This window comes from Schistocerca nitens, chromosome 1 (genome assembly GCF_023898315.1).
Source record: "Schistocerca nitens isolate TAMUIC-IGC-003100 chromosome 1, iqSchNite1.1, whole genome shotgun sequence".
NCBI classification, from domain to species: domain Eukaryota; kingdom Metazoa; phylum Arthropoda; class Insecta; order Orthoptera; family Acrididae; genus Schistocerca; species Schistocerca nitens.
In genome coordinates this window covers 899,068,732-899,090,181 of record NC_064614.1, presented here as the reverse complement: position 1 = coordinate 899,090,181, position 21,450 = coordinate 899,068,732, and the positions used below count along the sequence as shown (strand labels likewise).

The following is a 21,450-nucleotide window of genomic DNA, read 5'->3' as shown; positions in this document are numbered from 1 at the left end:
ACTAAATAGTCTCTATTTTATTCACATTACTCAATATGTTAGAAATGAAAAACAGAGATCGGAAATATTCTAATGTTAAAGGAGGATTTATTCGAGTTTGTCTGAGAATTGCGTCGTACTCCTTTATGAAATCGGCATCCGGACAGTGTGCTTCAAATCCTATAAGTATGAAGCAAATTGGAGGTGAACATTAGGTGAGATGCCCTTGTGAGAATTGTCCACTGATGGGAAAAAAGCGAATCTTTTGTCTCCTTCCTATTCGTATTGGTGCGCAGCACCTTTTCTTTTTTTCCATCGCACTCTTAAGCTGGACCTCACTGCACTAGATTTGAACAAACACTTTCTGCAAGTGGTGTGCGTCAGCTGGAGGGCTTCCTTCGTCGCAAGCAACGCGCGCCCTATCGATGGGGTGATTAGCACTGTAAGTCAATGCGACGGATGGTGGCGACTCGTCGTTTACAGATACGGGTCAGTGTAGGTCTTCTTCCTGCACTGTCAGCCATTAAAACTGCGACCCAGGGTGGATAGCAAATGACGATATTTTACCTACAGTGCATTTAGAGTATAGTGGGAAGAGTACATCATAAATTTGAAGGTGATCTGAGGGCATACACTGTGCGAAATTTAGTATACAGAGCTATTCCATCTGGTAACAATGGTAGCTCTAACACGGCTGGGCATCGACTCGAAGTGAGCTGTTGTCATTACAACTTTATACTACGTTCTAGCCGAGAAACCAGGCATTGCTCTGGTCAGAATATATGGCATGACTTCTCTTTCTTCTTGTGTTTCGTTCCTTCGAGCTAGTTTTCTTCCTTGTGAAGTCACATAAGAGTGTATGAACACAGTTTTATGCTTTGACATTTTGTCTGGAAACGAAATTACATAAAGAGTAATATCAAATCTTTAAAAAAAATGGTTCAAATGGCTCTGAGCCCTATGAGACTTAACATCTGAGGTCATCAGTCCCCTAGAGTTAGAACTACTTAAACCTAACTAACCTAAGGACATCACACACATCCATACCCGAGGCAGGATTCGAACCTGCGACCGTAGCAGCAGCGCGGTTCCGGACTGAAGCGCCTAGAACCGCTCGGCCACAACGGCCGGCAATATCAAATCTTCTACAGTAGTTAATAAAGTACGAAACGGATTCTACTCACGAGTAATAATACGAAAGAATAATAGGCGAAGTGATTGACGAAAGTGTGCTAAATTATGAAGAGGATTATATTCGCGAAGAATAAGAGAAGTGTTTATTTGAAATCACTGTAGCACAGTGTAACATAACAGTCGGGACCTCCGTCTGGTTTTTGTTACAGGAATAGCGGCGCACTAAGCTGCCAGCAAGTGACACTTCTGGGTACATTATCGGATGTGTGAGAATACTATCCGTGCGTACTGAAAAATGACATTGCATGGAACGATAGATTAAAGGACAGTTTATTTATTATTCCCTTGTAACATATGGATGCTTACTGAAGCATGTCATTTTCCTTTAATACCAAAAAATTGCCATAAAGTCCAGAAGACCTCACCTTCAGCAGAAAGACGTTATATAGGGTTGGATGTGTAGTGAACGGAACTATTCGTATTGGTGGACGTATATACATATGGTGAAGCGAATTTCGCGCACTCGGGCTTTGCAGAGCGACTCCTCATATTTAGTGATAAAAAAATGTCTCTCGCAGAATTTCGATTTCGTACGGCGGGGGCGAGTACAACCGGCAGAAAAAGGACGTTAAAGAGTGGCAATCTGACAACACTGTAACCACATGTATGTTAACCTCTGTCAGCACAGATCACTTGTGTTGTAAAGTAGGTGCAGTGGATATAGTTTTGGGTTACCATGCAGGAGGTCGATGGTTCGATCCTGGGTTGAGGCATATGTTTTTTTATTTGGTAAATGTAGTCCAGGTTGTAACGTATCTGGCCTCTTAATCGTCAACAGTAATTGCAGTTGGTCCTCCAGAAAACATTTGCCCTTAAATATTACAATCGTAGAAATGGAACATTGGCCAGCTTTGAAAGAAGCCGTTTCCACGTCGTGGGCGTGAATTTATTCGCACCACTTCGTCTATTAGAAGCGAAACCTGTTTTCTTTGTACCCTCCTCCAGTGTTCCCATGTATGGAAGTGAAACATGGACGATAAATAGTTTAGACAAGAAGAGAATAGAAGCTTTCGAAATGTGTGCTACAGAAGAATGTTGGAGATTAGATGGGTAGATTACATAACTAATGAGGAAGTATTGAATAGAATTGGGGAGAAGAGGAGTTTGTGGCACAACTTGACTAGAAGAAGGGATCGTTTGGTAGGACATATTCTGAGACATCGAGGGATCACCAATTTAGTATTGGAGGGCAGCGTGGAGGGTAAAAATCGTAGAGGGAGACCAAGAGATGAATACACTAAGCAGATTCAGAAGGATGTAGGTTGCATAGGTACTGGGAGATGAAGAAGCTTGCACGGGATAGAGTAGCATCAAACCAGTCTCAGGACTGAAGACCACAACAACAACAACAATTGTTCTTGCCTCGTTCAGGTGCATTACATTTCTTTAGGGCCTTACTTTACCACTAGGACTAGCAACGTGACTGCGAATAATGTCCAAACTCGGTTACTATTTGTGTTATCACCATTGTCCCACTAATTATGCCTTTCAACATTGAGTCTGCTAACAGCATCCTGTTTAGTACGTTATTATTATTATTATTATTATTATTTCTTTACTTTCTCAGACGTTAAGTCTGGTTAAAAATGGAAAGTGACGCGGACCTTGATCAAGCGTCACTTCCTTTTAACTGTACGGTATATGTTATATTGCATTTAGGAACTTTCGGGTAATTGAACATGTATCAATAATTACAGATTTAGCCGGCCGCGGTGGTCTCGCGGTTAAGGCGCTCAGTCCGGAACCGCGCGACTGCTCCGGTCGCAGGTTCGAATCCTGCCTCGGGCATGGATGTGTGTGATGTCCCTAGGTTAGTTAGATTTAAGTAGTTCTAAGTTCTAGGGGACTGATGACCACAGATGTTAAGTCCCATAGTGCTCAGAGCCATTTGAACCATTTGAGCCAATTACAGATTTCTGTAGTTGTATATATAAGTTTGGATGTAGCTGTATTGCATTGATGTACTGGTGGATATTGTGTGGTATGACTCCTGTAGTTGATAGTATAATTGGTATAATGTCAACTTTATCCTGATGCCATATGTCCTTGACTTCCTCAGACAGTTGGATGTATTTTTCAATTTTTTCTCCTGTTTTCTTTTGTATATTTGTTGTATTGGGTATGGATATTTCGATTAGTTGTGTTAATTTCTTCTATTTATTGGTGAGTATGATGTCAGGTTTGTTAGGTGGTGTTGTTTTATCTGTTATAATGGTTCTGTTCCAGTATAATTTGTATTCATCACTCTCCAGTACATTTTGTGGTGCATACCTGTATGTGGGAACGTGTTGTTTTATAAGTTTATGTTGTAAGGCAAGCTGTTGATGTATTATTTTTGCTACATTGTCATGTCTTCTGGGGTATTCTGTATTTGCTAGTATTGTACATCCGCTTGTGATGTGATCTACTGTTTCTATTTGTTGTTTGCAAAGTCTGCATTTATCTGTTGTGGTATTGGGATCTTTAATAATATGCTTACTGTAATATCTGGTGTTTATTGTTTGATCCTGTATTGCAATCATGAATCCTTCCGTCTCACTGTATATATTGCCTTTTCTTAGCCATGTGTTGGATGCGTCTTGATCGATGTGTGGCTGTGTTAGATGATACGGGTGCTTGCCATGTAGTGCCTTTACCTTCCAATTTACTTTCTTCGTATTTGTTGATGTTATGTGATCTAAAGGGTTGTAGAAGTGGTTATGAAATTGCAGTGGTGTAGCCGATGTATTTATATGAGTGATTGGTTTGTGTATTTTGCTAGTTTCTGCTCGTTCTAGAAAGGATTTTCTTAAATTGTCTACCTGTCCATAATGTAGGTTTTTTATGTCGATGAATCCCCTGCCTCCTTCCTTTCTGCTTAATGTGAATCTTTCTGTTGCTGAATGTATGTGATGTATTCTATATTTGTGGCATTGTGAACGTGTAAGTGTATTTAGTGCTTCTAGGTCTGTGTTACTCCATTTCACTACTCCAAATGAGTAGGTCAATATTGGTATAGTATAAGTATTTATAGCTTTTGTCTTGTTTCTTGCTGTCAATTCTGTTTTCAGTATTTTTGTTAGTCTTTGTCTATATTTTTCTTTTAGTTCTTCTTTAATATTTGTATTATCTATTCCTATCTTTTGTCTGTATCCTAGGTATTTATAGGCATCTGTTTTTTTCCATCGCTTCTATGGAGTCACTGTGGTTATTCAATATGTAATCTTCTTGTTTAGTGTGTTTTCCCTGGACTATGCTATTTTTCTTACATTTGTCTGTTCCAAAAGCCATATTTATATCATTGCTGAATACTTCTGTTATCTTTAGTAATTGGTTGAGTTGTTGACTGGTTGCTGCCAGTAGTTTCAGATCATCCATGTATAGCAAATGTGTGATTTTGTGTAGGTATGTTCCAGTAATATTATATCCATAATTTGTATTATTTAGCATGTTGGATAGTGGGTTCAGAGCAAGACAGAACCAGAAAGGACTTAATGAGTCTCCTTGGTATATTCCACACGTAATCTGTATTGGCTGTGATGTGATATTATCTGAATTTGTTTTGATATTAAGTGTGCTTTTCCAGTTTTTCATTACTATGTTTAGAAACTGTATCAATTTAGGATCTACTTTGTATATTTCCAATATCTGTAGTAACCATGAGTGGGGTACACTATCAAAAGCTTTTTGGTAATCAATGTATGCGTAGTGTAGCGACCTTTGTTTAGTTTTAGCTTGATATGTCACCTCTGCATCTATTATCAGTTGCTCTTTACATCCTCGTGCTCCTTTGCAGCAGCCTTTTTGTTCTTCATTTATAATTTTGTTCTGTGTTGTATGTGTCATTAATTTCTGTGTAATGACTGAAGTTAATATTTTGTAGATTGTTGGTAGGCATGTTATGGGGCGATATTTAGCTGGGTTTGCTGTGTCTGCTTGATCTTTAGGTTTCAGATAAGTTATTCCATGTGTAAGTGTATCAGGGAATATGTATGGGTCTGCAATGTAACTGTTAAATAATTTAGTTGGATGTGAATGTGTTGAGGTGAACTTCTTTAGCCAGAAATTTGCTATTTTATCATTTCCAGGGGCTTTCCAATTGTGCATAGAATTAATTGCTCGGGTGACTTCATGTTGCAAAATTATCACTTCAGGCATTTGTGGTATCATCTTGTATGAGTCTGTTTCTGCTTGTGTCCACCGTGCATGCCTGTTATATTGTACTGGGTTTGACCAAATGTTGCTCCAGAAGTGTTCCATGTCTGTTATGTTTGGTGGATTGTCTATTTTAATGTGTGTGTTATCTATTGTTTGGTAAAATTTCTTTTGGTTTGTGTTGAATGTTTGGTTTTGTTTCCTTCTATTTTCACTTTTTTTGTATCTTCTAAGTCGTTTGGCCAATGCTTGTAATTTCTGCTTCTTTTCATCTAATTGCTCTATTGCTTCTTGTTGTGAGATTTTACCTAACCTTTTTCGTTTTTTGTCTGATATTTCAATTCTTATAAATTGTGTTAGCTGTCCGATGTCTTTTCTCAGTTTTTCTATTCTGATCTGTAGCCTGTGTTGCCATGCTGGTTTTGTGGGTTTCTTCTGTGTGTTGGTTGGTTCTGATCTCTGCCTAGTGTGTATATTTAGTGTAGTGAGTGCTCCTACATAAACCAGTAGTTGTAACTCTTCCATAGTTGTGTATTCATTTATTTTGTTGTGTATGATTGTGTTGATAGTTTTTATTGTTGTTTCGACTTGTGGGCTATTTGGTGGTCTATGCAAGAATGGTCTAATGTCTGTATTTGTGTCTTTGTATTCTATATATGTCAACTGAAATTTTTCTTCTATATCTAACATGTGTGTCACCTCATGTTCTATTTGTTCTTGTGCTGGTGGCTGTCTTAAGATTTCGTTTTCCTGTAATTGTTTAATTGATGCGTGTTGTTCTTTGTTTGTTTGCTCTGGGATGTTTGAGTCCATTACTGTATTTTCTTCTTCTTCTAATTGTGCATTATTTTGTTCCAGTATTTGTTGTACTTGTTGTTTGATGTTTTCTAATTCTGACTGGGGTATCCTGTTATTTTTTATTATTACACGGATCTGATCAGCTAGTCACTGTTCTGTTAAAAATTTTAATTCCGGGTATCTGGTAATAAATCTTGTGTATACTTGTGATCTGTATCCAGTTGTGTTGGTTCCTAGGTTTGTTGCTTGGTAATAACAGAACATGAGGTGTCGATTAACTTCATCTGACCATCTCATCCTCTGTCTTTGTTTTCCTTCTAGGGTGGTTGCAGGAAGCATATCCTGCAAAACACCTCTATTTGGATTTAAATCTTTTCCAGTTGGCTAGCAGTGTCATTACCATTGTGGGCGGGCATAGGGTTCAAGCGCCGTCCCCGACCATGACGGCGCTTGTCCGAGGCTTCTTTAGCTCTGTCCTGAACCAAGTAATCACACTAAAAGGGGGGTTAGCCCTATTAGTGGTTTGTTCTTTTCGTCGCCTTTTACGACTGGCAGAACATACCGGAGGCCTATTCTTTTCCCGGGCCTCCACGGGGATTATTATTATTATTATTATTATTATTATCATTATTATTCTATCGATGGGATTGTGGAAACATCACGTCTATTACTGTTACGGAAAGAGTGTAATTCTTACCGAATATATCACAATTAGCGATGTCGGGATGAATCATGCAGAACAATATCTGTCAGAGGGCTGAATTACCTTAAGTGGAACAGCGCGCAGGACTGACGGCATGTTGATACTGTATGCGCTCTCCACCAGAAAGGAACTAGTTGCGAGCGGAATAACGCACCCCGCGCCCCTGACAGACTCCAATGTACATGCGTACATGTATCGAATTTTCTCATTGTAAACCCGTATACCAGTATGGCAGACGTATGGCACACACAAACGATGAATGTTTGTATATTTTTATGGTCCTTGGTACATCTTATAACCGGACTGGTGTCGCCGCTCGTGAATTTGATGCTAGACATCATCGTCAAAGCCATCCAGATAAAAATGTATTTCGTCACCTGAAGCTGCGCCTTCGAGAGTCAGGTTCTCTCCTTCCACCATCGCGTGAGAGACGTCGTCCACGGACTCGCCGTACTACAGCTATTGAGGAAGCTATTCTGGAGGTCATACACCAAGAACATCAGCGAAGTACATGCAGCGTAGCAGGGCAGCTGCGTGTCTCGCAACGCACGGTCGTTAACGTGCTGCACGAGCACCCTATCATTATGCTTTCACGCAGCATCTGCATCCTGCTGATCGCCATCAGCGGATGCAAATCCGTGAATACTTCCAACAACGACAGGAAGTCAACGATGACTTCGTGAACACCGTGATATAGTCGGGTGAAGCCTCATTCACTCGTGTAAGAGTCTTCAATATGCACAATGCCCACCGTTGGTGTGAGGTTAACCCGCACGTCACCCGCGACTTTAGATATCAAGTTCGCTTTGGTATCAACGTCTGGGCCAGAATATTGGGCGACAGGTGTTTGGGCCCTACATGTCGCCTGATCAGTTCACTGCACGAAGGTATCATGCATTCGTCTGAAACTATCTGCCTGATGCGCTGGAAGCTGTTCCACTAGATATTCGACAGAGGATATGGTACCTACATGGTGGTGCACCTCCACGCTCAGGAATTAATGTGCGACAGTATTCGGACAGAACATTTCCAGGGAAATGGCTCGGATGTGGAGGCCCATTTGTATGACACCGCGTTCACCTGACCTAAGTTCCCTGGATTTCTTCCTGTGGGGACACCTGAAGGAGCTCGTGTACTCTCTACTCTGCCGACGAATGTGGAAGAATTCGTAGCGTGTGTTCATGCTGCTCTTGTTGCTGTGGACGCAGCTTTGCTGCGAAGGGTCCAGAGCTGTATGATCCGGCAGGTTGCGCAATGTTTGGACATGCAGAGAAGTCGCTTTGAGCATCTGCTTTTCTGAGGGCAACTTATACTGTTGTGAAGGTCATGCGGTTATTAATATGAACATTATTATTGTCACTGTTTGCTAATGTGCGGTATGTGAACGCTCATATTACATGTGGTATAAATGACAGGTAGATGTGGTGTTATTGTACTTTGCTATCATCTTTAGCATCTCGAAATTGATATTGTTTTTATAGTTATTCTGTCCTATGACAGGTCATTTGTTTCAGCTGTCTATTTCTTATTTGTCTAACCACGTGTTTGTTATGCCCAACGTTACAAAATGTTGTAAATTTAGGATACATGTGCCAAGAGAAACGGTGTATATTACAGTACGAAATGTCAAAATGAAATTAGCAAACAAAAAACGTGCGCCATCACCCAGGATTGACCCTCGACCTCCTGCATGCTAACCAAACCTCGTTGTCGCACTTCGAAAACACCTGGTCATAGGTTTCTGAGACTGGCATGGCATCACTCGCCAGCCTTTGCATTTGATAACCTATATCTATATACAGGGTGTTTCAAAAATGACCGGTTTATTTGAAACGGCAATAAAAACTAAACGAGCAGCGATAGAAATACACCGTTTGTTGCAATATGCTTGGGACAACAGTACATTTTCAGGCAGACAAACTTTCGAAATTACAGTAGTTACAATTTTCAACAACAGATGGCGCTGCAAGTGATGTGAAAAATATAGAAGACAACGCAGTCTGTGGGTGCGCCATTCTGTACGTCGTCTTCCTGCTGTAAGCGTGTGCTGTTCACAACGTGCAAGTGTGCTGTAGACAACATGGTTTATTCCTTAGAACAGAGGATTTTTCTGGTGTTGGAATTCCACCGCCTAGAACACAGTGTTGTTGCAACAAGACGAAGTTTTCAACGGAGGTTTAATGTAACCAAAGGACCGAAAAGCGATATAATAAAGGATCTGTTTGAAAAATTTCAACGGACTGGGAACGTGACGGATGAACGTGCTCGAAATGTAGCGCGACCGCGTACGGCAACCACAGAGGGCAACGCGCAGCTAGTGCAGCAGGTGATCCAACAGCGGCCTCTGGTTTCCGTTCGCCGTGTTGCAGCTGCGGTCCAAATGACGCCAACGTCCACGTATCGTCTCATGCGCCAGAGTTTACACCTCTATCCATACGCCGGCCGAAGTGGCCGTGCGGTTAAAGGCGCTGCAGTCTGGAACCGCAAGACCGCTACGGTCGCAGGTTCGAATCCTGCCTCGGGCATGGATGTTTGTGATGTCCTTAGGTTAGTTAGGTTTAACTAGTTCTAAGTTCTAGGGGACTAATGACCTCAGCAGTTGAGTCCCATAGTGCTCAGAGCCATTTGAACCATTTTGAACCTCTATCCATACAAAATTCAAACGCGGAACCCCTCAGCGCCGCTACAATTACTGCACGAGAGACATTCGCTAACGATATAGTGCACAGGATTGATGACAGCGATATGCATGTGGGCAGCATTTGGTTTACTGACGAAGCTTATTGTTACCTGGACGGCTTCGTCAATAAACATAACTGGCGCATATGGGGAACTGAAAAGCCCCATGTTGCAGTCCCATCGTCCCTGCATCCTCAAAAAGTACTGGTCTGGGCCGCCATTTCTTCCAAAGGAATCTTTGGCCCATTTTTCAGATCCGAAACGATTACTGCATCACGCTATCTGGACATTCTTCGTGAATTTGTGGCGGAACAAACTGCCTTAGACGACACTGCGAACACCTCGTGGTTTATGCAAGATGGCGCCCGGCCACATCGCACGGCCGACGTCTTTAATTTCCTGAATGAATATTTCGATGATCGTGTGATTGCTTTGGGCTATCCGAAACATACAGGAGGCGGCGTGGATTGGCCTCCCTATTCGCCAGACATGAACCCCTGTGACTTCTTTCTGTGGGGACACTTGAAAGACCAGGTGTACCGCCAGAATCCAGAAACAATTGAACAGCTGAAGCAGTACATCTCATCTGCATGTGAAGCCATTCCGCCAGACACGTTCTCAAAGGTTTCGGGTAATTTCATTCAGAGACTACGCCATATTATTGCTACGCATGGTGGATATGTGGAAAATATCGTACTATAGAGTTTCCCAGACCGCAGCGCCATCTGTTGTTGAAAATTGTAACTACTGTAATTTCGAAAGTTTGTCTGCCTAAAAATGTACTGTTGTCCCAAGCATATTGCAACAAACGGTGTATTTCTATCGCTGCTCGTTTAGTTTTTATTGCCGTTTCAAATATACCGGTCATTTTTGAAACACCCTGTATAAAATGCTTGCGTGTGTGTACGTACTGGCAGATTTTTCTCCAAGACCATGTCACTGCCACCCACTCGTCGTTCTGTTAGTAGGTAGCCCTTGATCTCATGCTATTAGTAAGGGAGTTTCGTCGCGGTGCGTGGGAGTGGGCGATTGTGGCGAGCAAAAATCTGCGGAGTATGGAGCAATAAATACTCTTAGAAAATGATATACACTCTGTGACTTACGAACTTTACCGTAAGTGTCAAAAGTGTTTGTTTCATTCGTCCGACATAGTACGACGCTTTTGCGGTTTCATCATTCAGACTCTAATAACGTTGTCGTAATCGCACTTTACTGACGGTCAACAGAGAAACAAAGAAAAAAATCCAGATAGACAAAAATAAAAATACTCGTAACCAAAAAATGAATAAACGAACGGTACACTAGTCACAGTCTAACGTAACAGTGACGACACACTCTGGGGTGGAAGTTGTTGGTGTTTCATAGTTGGAGCGGTTCCACCACTCCAAGCAGTGAGAAAGCAGTCAGTGACATGTGTCGTTACGATAATGAAAGTTTTATTTATTTTTCTACCTAAGTAACGAAATAGTTTGTATTTTTGCGTTCACTGCATAACTAAGTTACAAAGAGACAAGAATTATCGGGAAATAAGTATAAAAGCATCCGAATTTTACTCATTCAGTGGCATAAGGCACAACTTATTCCTGAAGTAATGATTTCGAATACTTGCAAAACTGCAGCTTACTTCGCTGATAGCAAGGTAAAATAAGAATATATTTCATGCACGCAAAGCATATATTTCTATTGTTGTCTCTAGTTGTGATAGGCACTTACCATGTCACGTAAAAAAAAAAGAAAAAAATGGAATCTAATGATTCGCCCATTCCTATAGTTCACTCGACTTTCTAATAGATCAGGTTTCTTATACATGTAATAACTTTTGCTCCAAAAGCAGATATGTTGGAGATTGTCGCCGTTCGCGGCTAACGTGTAGTAACAGTTGTGGAATTGGTTTCTTCCCTGTCGCGAAAGATTTTTATTGCTTTTCTGACGTTTCATTTCGACGTCTGTTGGTTTTCCCTTCAGCTACAGGTGTGGTGGCTTATGTAGTATGTTAAATAATATAGGTATTATATTTGATACAGGTTTCAGAAATTCCGTATTCAGTGAATTGGGTTGGACGTGTAGCGAACGAAACTTCGCGTTGTTGGGTATAACAGATATCGCCATCTACCAGCTATGCGAACCAAGATTGATCTTTTTGTGTACTCAGTGTGCACGCCATAACATCACGCCAGGTGCTGGGTTTAAAATGGTTTAAATGGCTCTGAGCACTATGGGACTCAACTGCTGTGGTCATCAGTCCCCTAGAACTTACTAGAACTTAGAACTACTTAAACCTAACTAACCTAAGGACATCACACACATCCATGCCCGAGGCAGGATTCGAACCTGCGACCGTAGCAGTCGCACGGTTCCGGACTGCGCGCCTAGAACCGCGAGACCACCGCGGCCGGCCCAGGTGCTGGACCAATATGACGATGACGAACGCAATCTGGTACCGCTCGCTTTCTTTTGAAACCTCCACACATGATACGTTCACTGTGGTGCTTTATGCAGAACTGGGACTTGGGACTCGTCCAAAAGGGCGACGCGGTGCCGCTCCTGTTTCCAGCGCTGTCGTCAGGATGAACGTCCTGAAGGGAAGCCGCAACAGTGGTTGCCGTACTGACAGTCCTTAGCGTTGCGCAGGTCGTCGGGTTCTCCTTGTGGACACCTGTCTTGCTACAGACAAGGCCATTTCCTGTGTGACGTAGCTGTGCGTCCTGCACCGCCGACAGCACAACATGTCTGTCTCTTCGGGAGGAGTTGGGACACTGATATCTTCCACGGCCTTGAGTACGGCCCTCTGAAGCTATGATTCTGTAGTGTCACCAGCGCGGGCAGTGATATCGCGGAGTGATAAGCCGCATTCTGGATAGGCCACGATCCTGCCGCTGTCGAATTCCTACACGTGCTCGTAGGCGTTTATCTTTCTTAGAAGACGCGTAACATAGAACCAACATTCCAACGTAATTTCAGAGAAACGTGCTGCGTAATCTTTGCTTATATACATCATTTTGATAGCTTTCCTAGCTTGCGCGGTTGCGCTGAAACGCTAATCGTTTCCATATCCAAACACATAGTACACTTCATGACAATTTCACATTTGTTACATACCGCCTTCATTGTGCTGCAGTTTTAATGATTATCACTGTATGAACTGCATGGTTTACCGTACAACGAGCGTTTATCCGGATCAGGATATCCAAAAAAGCAATCCATTCATCATAACTGTAACGTTGTGCGGACTCTGTGTAGATGATCGTAAAACTCATCCAGCGCTTGTCTTTTCTCTGTACGCACCACGATTGCGTCATCGACATAGCGAAAAAGTTTTGGTAATTTTGATCTTTGGCAACGCTGACAACAGGCCAATGTGTGGTGGATACAAACTACTATCTTCTATTGAGACTGGAGTTCTAGTGTGCGGGAAGTTTATGATTCGGTTTTGACTTTATTTAGGTATGAGCAAGGGCTTAGGGTCGTGGTCCGTAAGCCCTATTGCAGTGTTGGTTTCTGTGATTAGCTTGTACGTTTATTGGGGTGCCACCACAACTGCACCAGGCACTTTTACCCGATTTCATTGTTCTGGGGCGACTAAGCCTGTGTTTTTCCAGGTGTCCGGTGTTTGGCTGTAGCGCGTCAATCTTGTCCAGTAGTATTTAGGTTTTATCCTGGTTTGGTTGTAGATAGGTGGCACCTGGAGTTCTTGGCGTAAGTCGTTGATTCGGACCCATCTAGGGACAGCAAGTACAGATCTTAAACACCTGTTCTGCGTCACCTGTAGTAGCTTGAGATTTGTGATGCTAGTGATCCACCACACTGAGCAGCCGGTTGGTGCGGATGTAATAACAGCATCCTCTTAGACTAGATGTGAAGTTTGAAAAGTAATTTGCTGTCCAAAGTTGCATCTAGATATTTGATTGGCCCAGGTCATTTCTTGGTTGCGGAGAAAGTCTGTCACACAGCTCTGGACGTCGGCGAGTGAAAATGATTGCCTTATTTTTTTTCAGCGTTGAGCCTAATTTGGTTCGGTGTTGCTCATTCTTTCAATAAAGTGAGTTGACGTTGTAATCGCCCTGTGGCAGCGGTGATTCTTCGGCTGCTCGTCACTAGGGCGGCGTCGTCCGCAAGTTGCGCGAGGATGACTTGTGGCAGCACTTGTAAACCTTTTACATGTACGGTAAAGAATGTCGGCGATAGGAACGGTCCTTGTGGGAGTCCGTCCTGGAGTAGTTTGTAGCTTGACCGTTGTCCGTCACTCTTGACCATGATCCGTCGGGGTTTTTTTTGTTTTTTTTTTTTTTTGGTCATCAGTCTACTGACTGGTTTGATGCGGCCCGCCACGAATTCCTTTCCTTTGCTAACCTCTTCATCTCAGTGTAGCACTTGCAAACTACGTCCTCAATTATTTGCTTGACGTATTCCAATCTCTGTCTTCCTCTACAGTTTTTGCACTCTACAACTCCCTCTACTACCATGGAAGACATTCCCTCATGTCTTAGCAGATGTCCTATCATCCTGTCCCTTCTCCTTATCAGTCTTTTCCACATATTCCTTTCCTCTCCGATTCTGCATAGAATCTCCTCATTCCTTACCTTATCAGTCCACCTAATTTTCAACATTCGTCTATAGCACCACATCTCAAATGCTTCGATTCTCTTCTGTTCCGGTTTTCCCACAGTCCATGTTTCACTACCATACAATGCTGTACTCCAGACGTACATCCTCAGAAATTTCTTCCTCAAATTAAGGCCGGTATTTGATATTAGTAGACTTCTCTTGGCCAGAAATGCCTTTTTTGCCATACCGAGTCTGCTTTTGATGTCCTCCTTGCTCCGTCCGTCATTGGTTATTTTACTGCCTAGGTAGCAGAATTCCTTAACTTCATTGACTTCGTGACCATCAATCCTGAAGTTAAGTTTCTCGCTGTTCTCATTTCTACTACTTCTCATTACCTTCGTCTTTCTCCGATTTACTCTCAAACCATACTGTGTGCTCATTAGACTGTTCATTCCGTTCAGCAGATCATTTAATTCTTCTTCACTTTCACTCAGGATAGCAATGTCATCAGCGAATCGTATCATTGATATCCTTTCACCTTGTATTTTAATTCCACTCCTGAACCTTTCTTTTATTTCCATCATTGCTTCCTCGATGTACAGATTGAAGAGTAGGGGCGAAAGGCTACAGCCTTGTCTTACACCCTTCTTAATACGAGCACTTCGTTCTTGATCGTCCACTCTTATTATTCCCTCTTGGTTGTTGTACATATTGTATATGACCCGTCTCTCCCTATAGCTTACCCCTACTTTTTTAAGAATCTCGAACAGCTTGCACCATTTTATATTGTCGAACGCTTTTTCCAGGTCGACAAATACTATGAAAGTGTCTTGATTTTTCTTTAGCCTTGCTTCCATTATTAGCCGTAACGTCAGAATTGCCTCTCTCGTCCCTTTACTTTTCCTAAAACCAAACTGATCGTCACCTAGCGCATTCTCAGTTTTCCGGGTTTGTAAAAAGCTGTTAATTAGTATGAGGTAGTAGTTAGGAATTGTCTGCAGATCAATTTTGAGAAGCAACTTACCTCGCCGTACCTGTGACACCTGGCTGGAAACCCGAGAGCTTTTCAACGATGCTACACGCCGGGAAAATTTACATTCAGGAAATTACATGTCTAAGAAACCGCTTATACTTAAGCAAGGGAAACTTCCATCTAGATTTTTCCTGCTCCTCCTTATCTTCCCTCGTCTCTCTTTTACTGGTAAATTTGTAACGGCCGCTGCTAAGGCGTTGGAAAATGGTGTGAAACAAATCGGAGACGATTATTATGCCGCCCGCGAGTTGTCCATATTTCTCGCGTGACCCGGCAGCCTAGCGCTGCGAGTCATGAAATCATTCGATGAGGAAACGACCCTTTCAAGCTATCGCATACTGCAAGGAAGTCATACGACTAAAGCGTCGCATGACTTCATACAACCTGAGTCTACGACATGAGCTCACACATTGCACCCGTATTCGTCAGACTGTCGCATTTTTAGCACTTGACGTATCTTTTGGATTTCTACCTCTATGACAAGTCACTGAAGCTCAGGCAAAGACAAGAGAATCTCTAGTACACTAGAGTACGTCTGGAGTAGTAGCTTAGTAAGGTCAGCATGTGGACGTCTAGTCGTCACCATCATGTTCATATATTCATAAACAAACCACTGAAATCAATAAATATTGTTGCTAAATATCATATATCCTTAGGTTATTTGTGCCATTTTTTTCGTACTTATTATTACGTGGCACAAATCTTGCAAAACAGGCCACGGCAGAGGCTACTTCGGGTAAATCATTCGGATCAAAAATCATAATCTCCCGTTCAGGCTGAAGCGCCCCAACACATACATGAGAGTGTTCGTCGTTAAATGGACTGCACGTTTGGCTTTCGCCGCTGACTCGTGATAAAGTATAAGCAGCTTCGTGTTCTTGCATTCACGTCAGAACTCCCGGCAACGTAGCACACACTGCTAACTTCTTAAGTTTTGGTACGTGTCGTAGAAACGCAGAAATTTCACATTCGAATTTTCTGATTGTTCTTCGAAGCATTTCCAGTGGCCTTCCATCCAAGGAGTCATCTTATCTTTTTTACGTCTCCTTTTAGGATACTTGATTTGTGAGTTGGTACTTGATGTTCTTGTGATGAAGGAGATGGTGCGTTCATCTTTTCACAATCCATGGGACTCTGGCGCGTGCTGTACGGCAGCTTCATATTCTGTGTCGTCATATTCTCAAGTACACTCCTGGAAATTGAAATAAGAACACCGTGAATTCATTGTCCCAGGAAGGGGAAACTTTATTGACACATTCCTGGGGTCAGATACATCACATGATCACACTGACAGAACCACAGGCACATAGACACAGCCAACAGAGCATGCACAATGTCGGCACTAGTACAGTGTATATCCACCTTTCGCAGCGATGCAGGCTGCTATTCTCCCATGGAGACGATCGTAGAGATGCTGGATGTAGTCCTTTAGAACGGCTTGCCATGCCATTTCCACCCGGCGCCTCAGTTGGACCAGCGTTCGTGCTGGACGTGCAGACCGCGTGAGACGACGCTTCATCCAGTCCTAAACATGCTCAATGGGGGACAGATCCGGAGATCTTGCTGGCCAGGGTAGTTGACTTACACCTTCTAGAGCACGTTGGGTGGCACGGGATACATGCGGACGTGCATTGTCCTGTTGGAACAGCAAGTTCCCTTGCCGGTCTAGGAATGGTAGAACGATGGGTTCGATGACGGTTTGGATGTACCGTGCACTATTCAGTGTCCCCTCGACGATCACCAGTGGTGTACGGCCAGTGTAGGAGATCGCTCCCCACACCATGATGCCGGGTGTTGGCCCTGTGGCGCTCACCTGCACGGCGCCAAACACGCATACGACCATCATTGGCACCAAGGCAGAAGCGACTCTCATCGCTGAAGACGACACGTCTCCATTCGTCCCTCCATTCACGCCTGTCGCGACACCACTGGAGGCGGGCTGCACGATGTTGGGGCGTGAGCGGAAAACGGCCTAACGGTGTGCGGGACCGTAGCCCAGCTTCATGGAGACGGTTGCGAATGGTCCTCGCCGATACCCCAGGAGCAACAGTGTCCCTAATTTGCTGGGAAGTGGCGGTGCGGTCCCCTACGGCACTGCGTAGGATCCTACGGTCTTGGCGTGCATCCGTGCGTCGCTGCGGTCCGGTCCCAGGTCGACGGGCACGTGCACCTTCCGCCGACCACTGGCGACAACATCGATGTACTGTGGAGACCTCACGCCCCACGTGTTGAGCAATTCGGCGGTACGTCCACCCGGCCTCCCGCATGCCCACTATACGCCCTCGCTCAAAGTCCGTCAACTGCACATACGGTTCACGTCCACGCTGTCGCGGCATGCTACCAGTGTTAAAGACTGCGATGGAGCTCCGTATGCCACGGCAAACTGGCTGACACTGACGGCGGCGGTGCACAAATGCTGCGCAGCTAGCGCCATTCGACGGCCAACACCGCGGTTCCTGGTGTGTCCGCTGCCGTGTGTGTGATCATTGCTTGTACAGCCCTCTCGCAGTGTCCGGAGCAAGTATGGTGGGTCTGACACACCGGTGTCAATGTGTTCTTTTTTCCATTTCCAGGAGTGTATTTGGTACGTTAGCCTTTGAGTTCCCTCAGTGTTAAGCTATCTTACAAGAACAATGTCTTAAAAAGAAGCCACCTATCATCAGTCCCAACATTTTCTGCGTCACCGTACTCATAAGTATCAAATTTCTTTGATTTCTTAAAACGTCTCTTATAGTGTTCCTTTTTTAACACCGTCATCTAAAACTAAAAACTTCTATAAGGATTTACTGTTCTGCAGCATACTAATAGTTAATACAAGCGTGTCTACACACTTCAAATAAATGTTTTTACTGGTAATGACTCACCTTGTAAAGTTTTCTCTAATTAAAGTCACTTACTAGTTAGGTGCATTTCTGAGGAAACCTCCATCCACACAGTTCTTTGACGGTCACGACTGTGGCAATTTTCATCACTTTGGTCCCATAACGACTTGCATTCATAAATTATACGAATAAACTTTTCAGTATCCATCTTTCGCAACAGGCTGGTGGTATGACTCCGCTTCTAAAATGTTATCTTCGTGGGATCTGGTCGCCGTCACGTGTATACTCGAGCAGTCCTACGACTGATTTGCTTACAGTGCTACCGCTTCCAATGCTAGGCTGGCGTCGGGCCTGTTGGAGCGATGCCGTGCGATTTAGGGGCGACTGAAGGTAGTAAGACTACACTGCCAAAGTTCGCGCGCACTTCGGGGTGTGGGGAAATTCGTTTCCCCACTACATCCTTTCTTTCGGAAATAGTAGTATAGCAGAATGCGTAGGAGAGCTTCTGTGAAGTATGTAAAGTAGGAGAGAGGTACTGGCAGATTTCAAGCTTTGAGGACGGATCGTGAGTCGTGACTGGTTACCTTAGATGGCGGGAGCTCTGGCTGTGGAAGGCAAGGTTCCTGACTAGAGTCCCGGTCCTGCACAGTTGTAAGCTGCCAGGAAGTTTCAAAACAGCGCACACTGTGCTGCAAAGTAAAATATTCTCTTCAGTGCAAAATTCAGTCGTCAGTTGCATATATGTAGGACAGACAGGGAGGGAACTTGAAACCCGCTTTCATGAGCAGAACAGCTCAAAATCGAGACACACACACATCCTTGCTTAACATGGAAATTTTGCACAGAGCTGACAAGGACTATAAAATGAGCTTTTTTACAAGAATTTGAAATACGTAATTGTTTCCATCTACAATCAAAAGGTTTGTTGAATGATCAAGTTGCATTAAAAATGACACTTTTTGATTGCATAGCATCTCTTACAAAATGTGAAAATTAGCCCATTCCTTTTATATATTACAACTATGTTCCACATATTTTCCAAAGTTATATATAATAACTTCCTTATATACCTTAGTTATACTCTTTATATGGTTTTGTGTATGTTCCTTGCTGCTGGTACAACAGCCTGCCATGTTCATAATACCCTTCTCATACTTTATATAAATGCATGGCCAATGTCTAAAAGATCCTGAAGACGACAAATTAATTTGTCGAAACTGATAAAGCGAAATAAAAATACATATAAAACTGACGACTGAATTTCATTTTGAAATATTTACTACAGTTGCTGAAAAATAACAGCTATGAATTAAGGGCGAAACTGTTTTCTTTTCGATTTTTCGTTTTTTTTTTTTTTTTTTTTTTTTTTTTTTTTTGCATGACATTCCATGAATTCTACTCTGCGGAAATATTTCGTCATATTCAACCCGACACTTGTTCATTTTTTTGTCATATTTTCCCCAGGTCTATGGGAACTGTTGATACTACTCTGCCTGTAGTTCATAGGATTTTTATCGCCAGCTTTACTCAGACTTATTAATGTGTCCTTTAGCGCTCTGTTTCTAATAACCGTTACTAGCAGCGCGGACGGTGATTGCAGGTGGCATTCGGAGATGCGGGCCTGAGCTACAAGTTCTCCGGGCAGACGCTGCCCGCCAGCCCCTGGCCGCCGCTGCTGCTGGGGATGCGCGATGCCCTCAGCGCCCTCACCGGCGTGCGCTTCAACTTCGTCCTGGTCAACAGGTAGGTGCCGTAGCTGCAACACAGGGCACACCTCTCGGCTCTGTGCAAGGAAAGGCTGAAATGTGGTTAGCAAGGTGATACTATGAAATATCCTCGTGCCTGTGATGTTAGTTGATGTGAGTTTTATGTTGTTTTGGACAGTAAATAAACGCGATGCGCTATCACATGCCGTATTTCAGCAATAAGACATGTTAGCACCCTCCATCCAGAGGCCGCTCGAGGGGATCCGTATTGTCCAATGAATACCCCCTGAGAATGGCTGCAAATAATTCCGTCGAAATGTTGTGTAATGTGTAGGACGCAGTTGAATATAGCAATACAGTTGATTTTTTAAAGGTTTTAAAAAATGTTCAAATGTGTGTGAAATCTTATGGGACTTAAATGCTAAGGTCATCAGTCCCTAAGCTTACACACTACTTAACCTAAATTATCCTAAGGACAAACACACACACCCTTGCCCGAGGGAGGACTCGAACCTCCTCCGGGACCAGCCGCACAGTCCATAACTGCAGCGCCTGAGACCGCTCGGCTAATCCCGCGCGCTAATGAGATGGAGCCAACATAAAGGTTTTGACTCTAACCCATGAAATAGGTACAGTGATATACTGTAGGAACTAGAGCTTCTGACATAGCAGGAACTTAGAGGAAAACGATACTTGTTAATGAAGAGTATGTAATTGACCATATTTTCTTGCGACAAAAATGACAGAGGTTACAGGTCTCGGCCAGCCATTTCGCACCATTAGGAACATGCTGTAAGCGGTGACATAACGCTCCCATTACAAAGTTAACATAAGTATTAACTACTACATTTTGAAATGATTATGTGAATGTTTTGTGCAAAACTGTGAATTAAAAGAAGATGAGAGAACTAACAGTTGGTTTTCTCTTCAGCAGAATTAAATGACGGCTTTCATGGGGGCAACTTTAAAGAGTTGTACCATGAAAATAGCTACACAAGTGAAATCGTACAATAGCGAGAAAGACGAAGTAACAGAATGTTTCATTGCAGATCACAAAAGCCGGCACAGCAGACCATTGTTATCAAAAACTCAGTGAAAAAGGTATTGGCACTTCCTAGTTCCAAGAGTTACGATGTCAAAAACGAATTTTATACTTTATTTTTCAATTTTATATCATTTAATGTTTTGTCTTCAAGATATGTCTCTGTGCTCTCATCGATATGACTTTCTACCGCCGAATGCCCTTCTGTTGAAGCCACAATGTTACCCCAATATGGAAGGAGATACGTAGAGCACACCTCAGGCAGAAGTGTTTTAAACCATGTCACATGTCTTTCATGTTTTGATAGTTTGTGTGTTGTGTTCCTGCACCAGGTTTGAGAAAAGAGTCCGACATTCGCCTAAAGGCCTTGCGAAAATCCATCTACAGACCGCAACCACGAGTAAAAACTATATCCAGCTCCTTAATCTGCAGCTTGGATCCCATCAGAGCCTTGCTCAGCTCTATTCCTCGCAAGTAAGCGCGAAACTCGTTACACTGTACGTCGGTCGAAATGCTTACTGTTATTTCCAGTCTAACAATGGCGCATATGTGTAGCTGCAAACAATTTTAGTATTTAACTTCCTGTGTATGGGTACGTTTCTTTCTGGATCTACCGTACTACTGTAACGCTGAGGACGCTGTTTTGCGAGGCACGCTGGTGCGCCAGAATTGGATCGAATCCGTAGGATTAATAGCCATCGGTGGCTTGAGTGGCCGCCGACTCGTTTTCTCACTTCCGTCTCAGAAACATTGTACGAAGGCAGTTAAGAGGACGAGGAGCAGAGTTTAAACGACCTGACTTCCTAGTCTCCCCT

The 21,450-nt window shown here is 43.2% G+C and overlaps 1 protein-coding gene across 2 annotated transcripts in view; it reads left to right on the top strand.

The window, feature by feature from the left end:
* Positions 1 to 21,450, top strand: part of LOC126237303 (DNA oxidative demethylase ALKBH2-like) — a 637,322-nt gene that overhangs the window by 552,184 nt on the left and 63,688 nt on the right. For both annotated transcript variants that reach the window (XM_049947274.1, XM_049947265.1), the window contains exon 3: positions 19,488 to 19,630. In XM_049947274.1, coding sequence (XP_049803231.1) covers positions 19,488 to 19,630 — 143 coding nt within the window. The remainder of the gene's footprint in view (positions 1 to 19,487; positions 19,631 to 21,450) is intronic.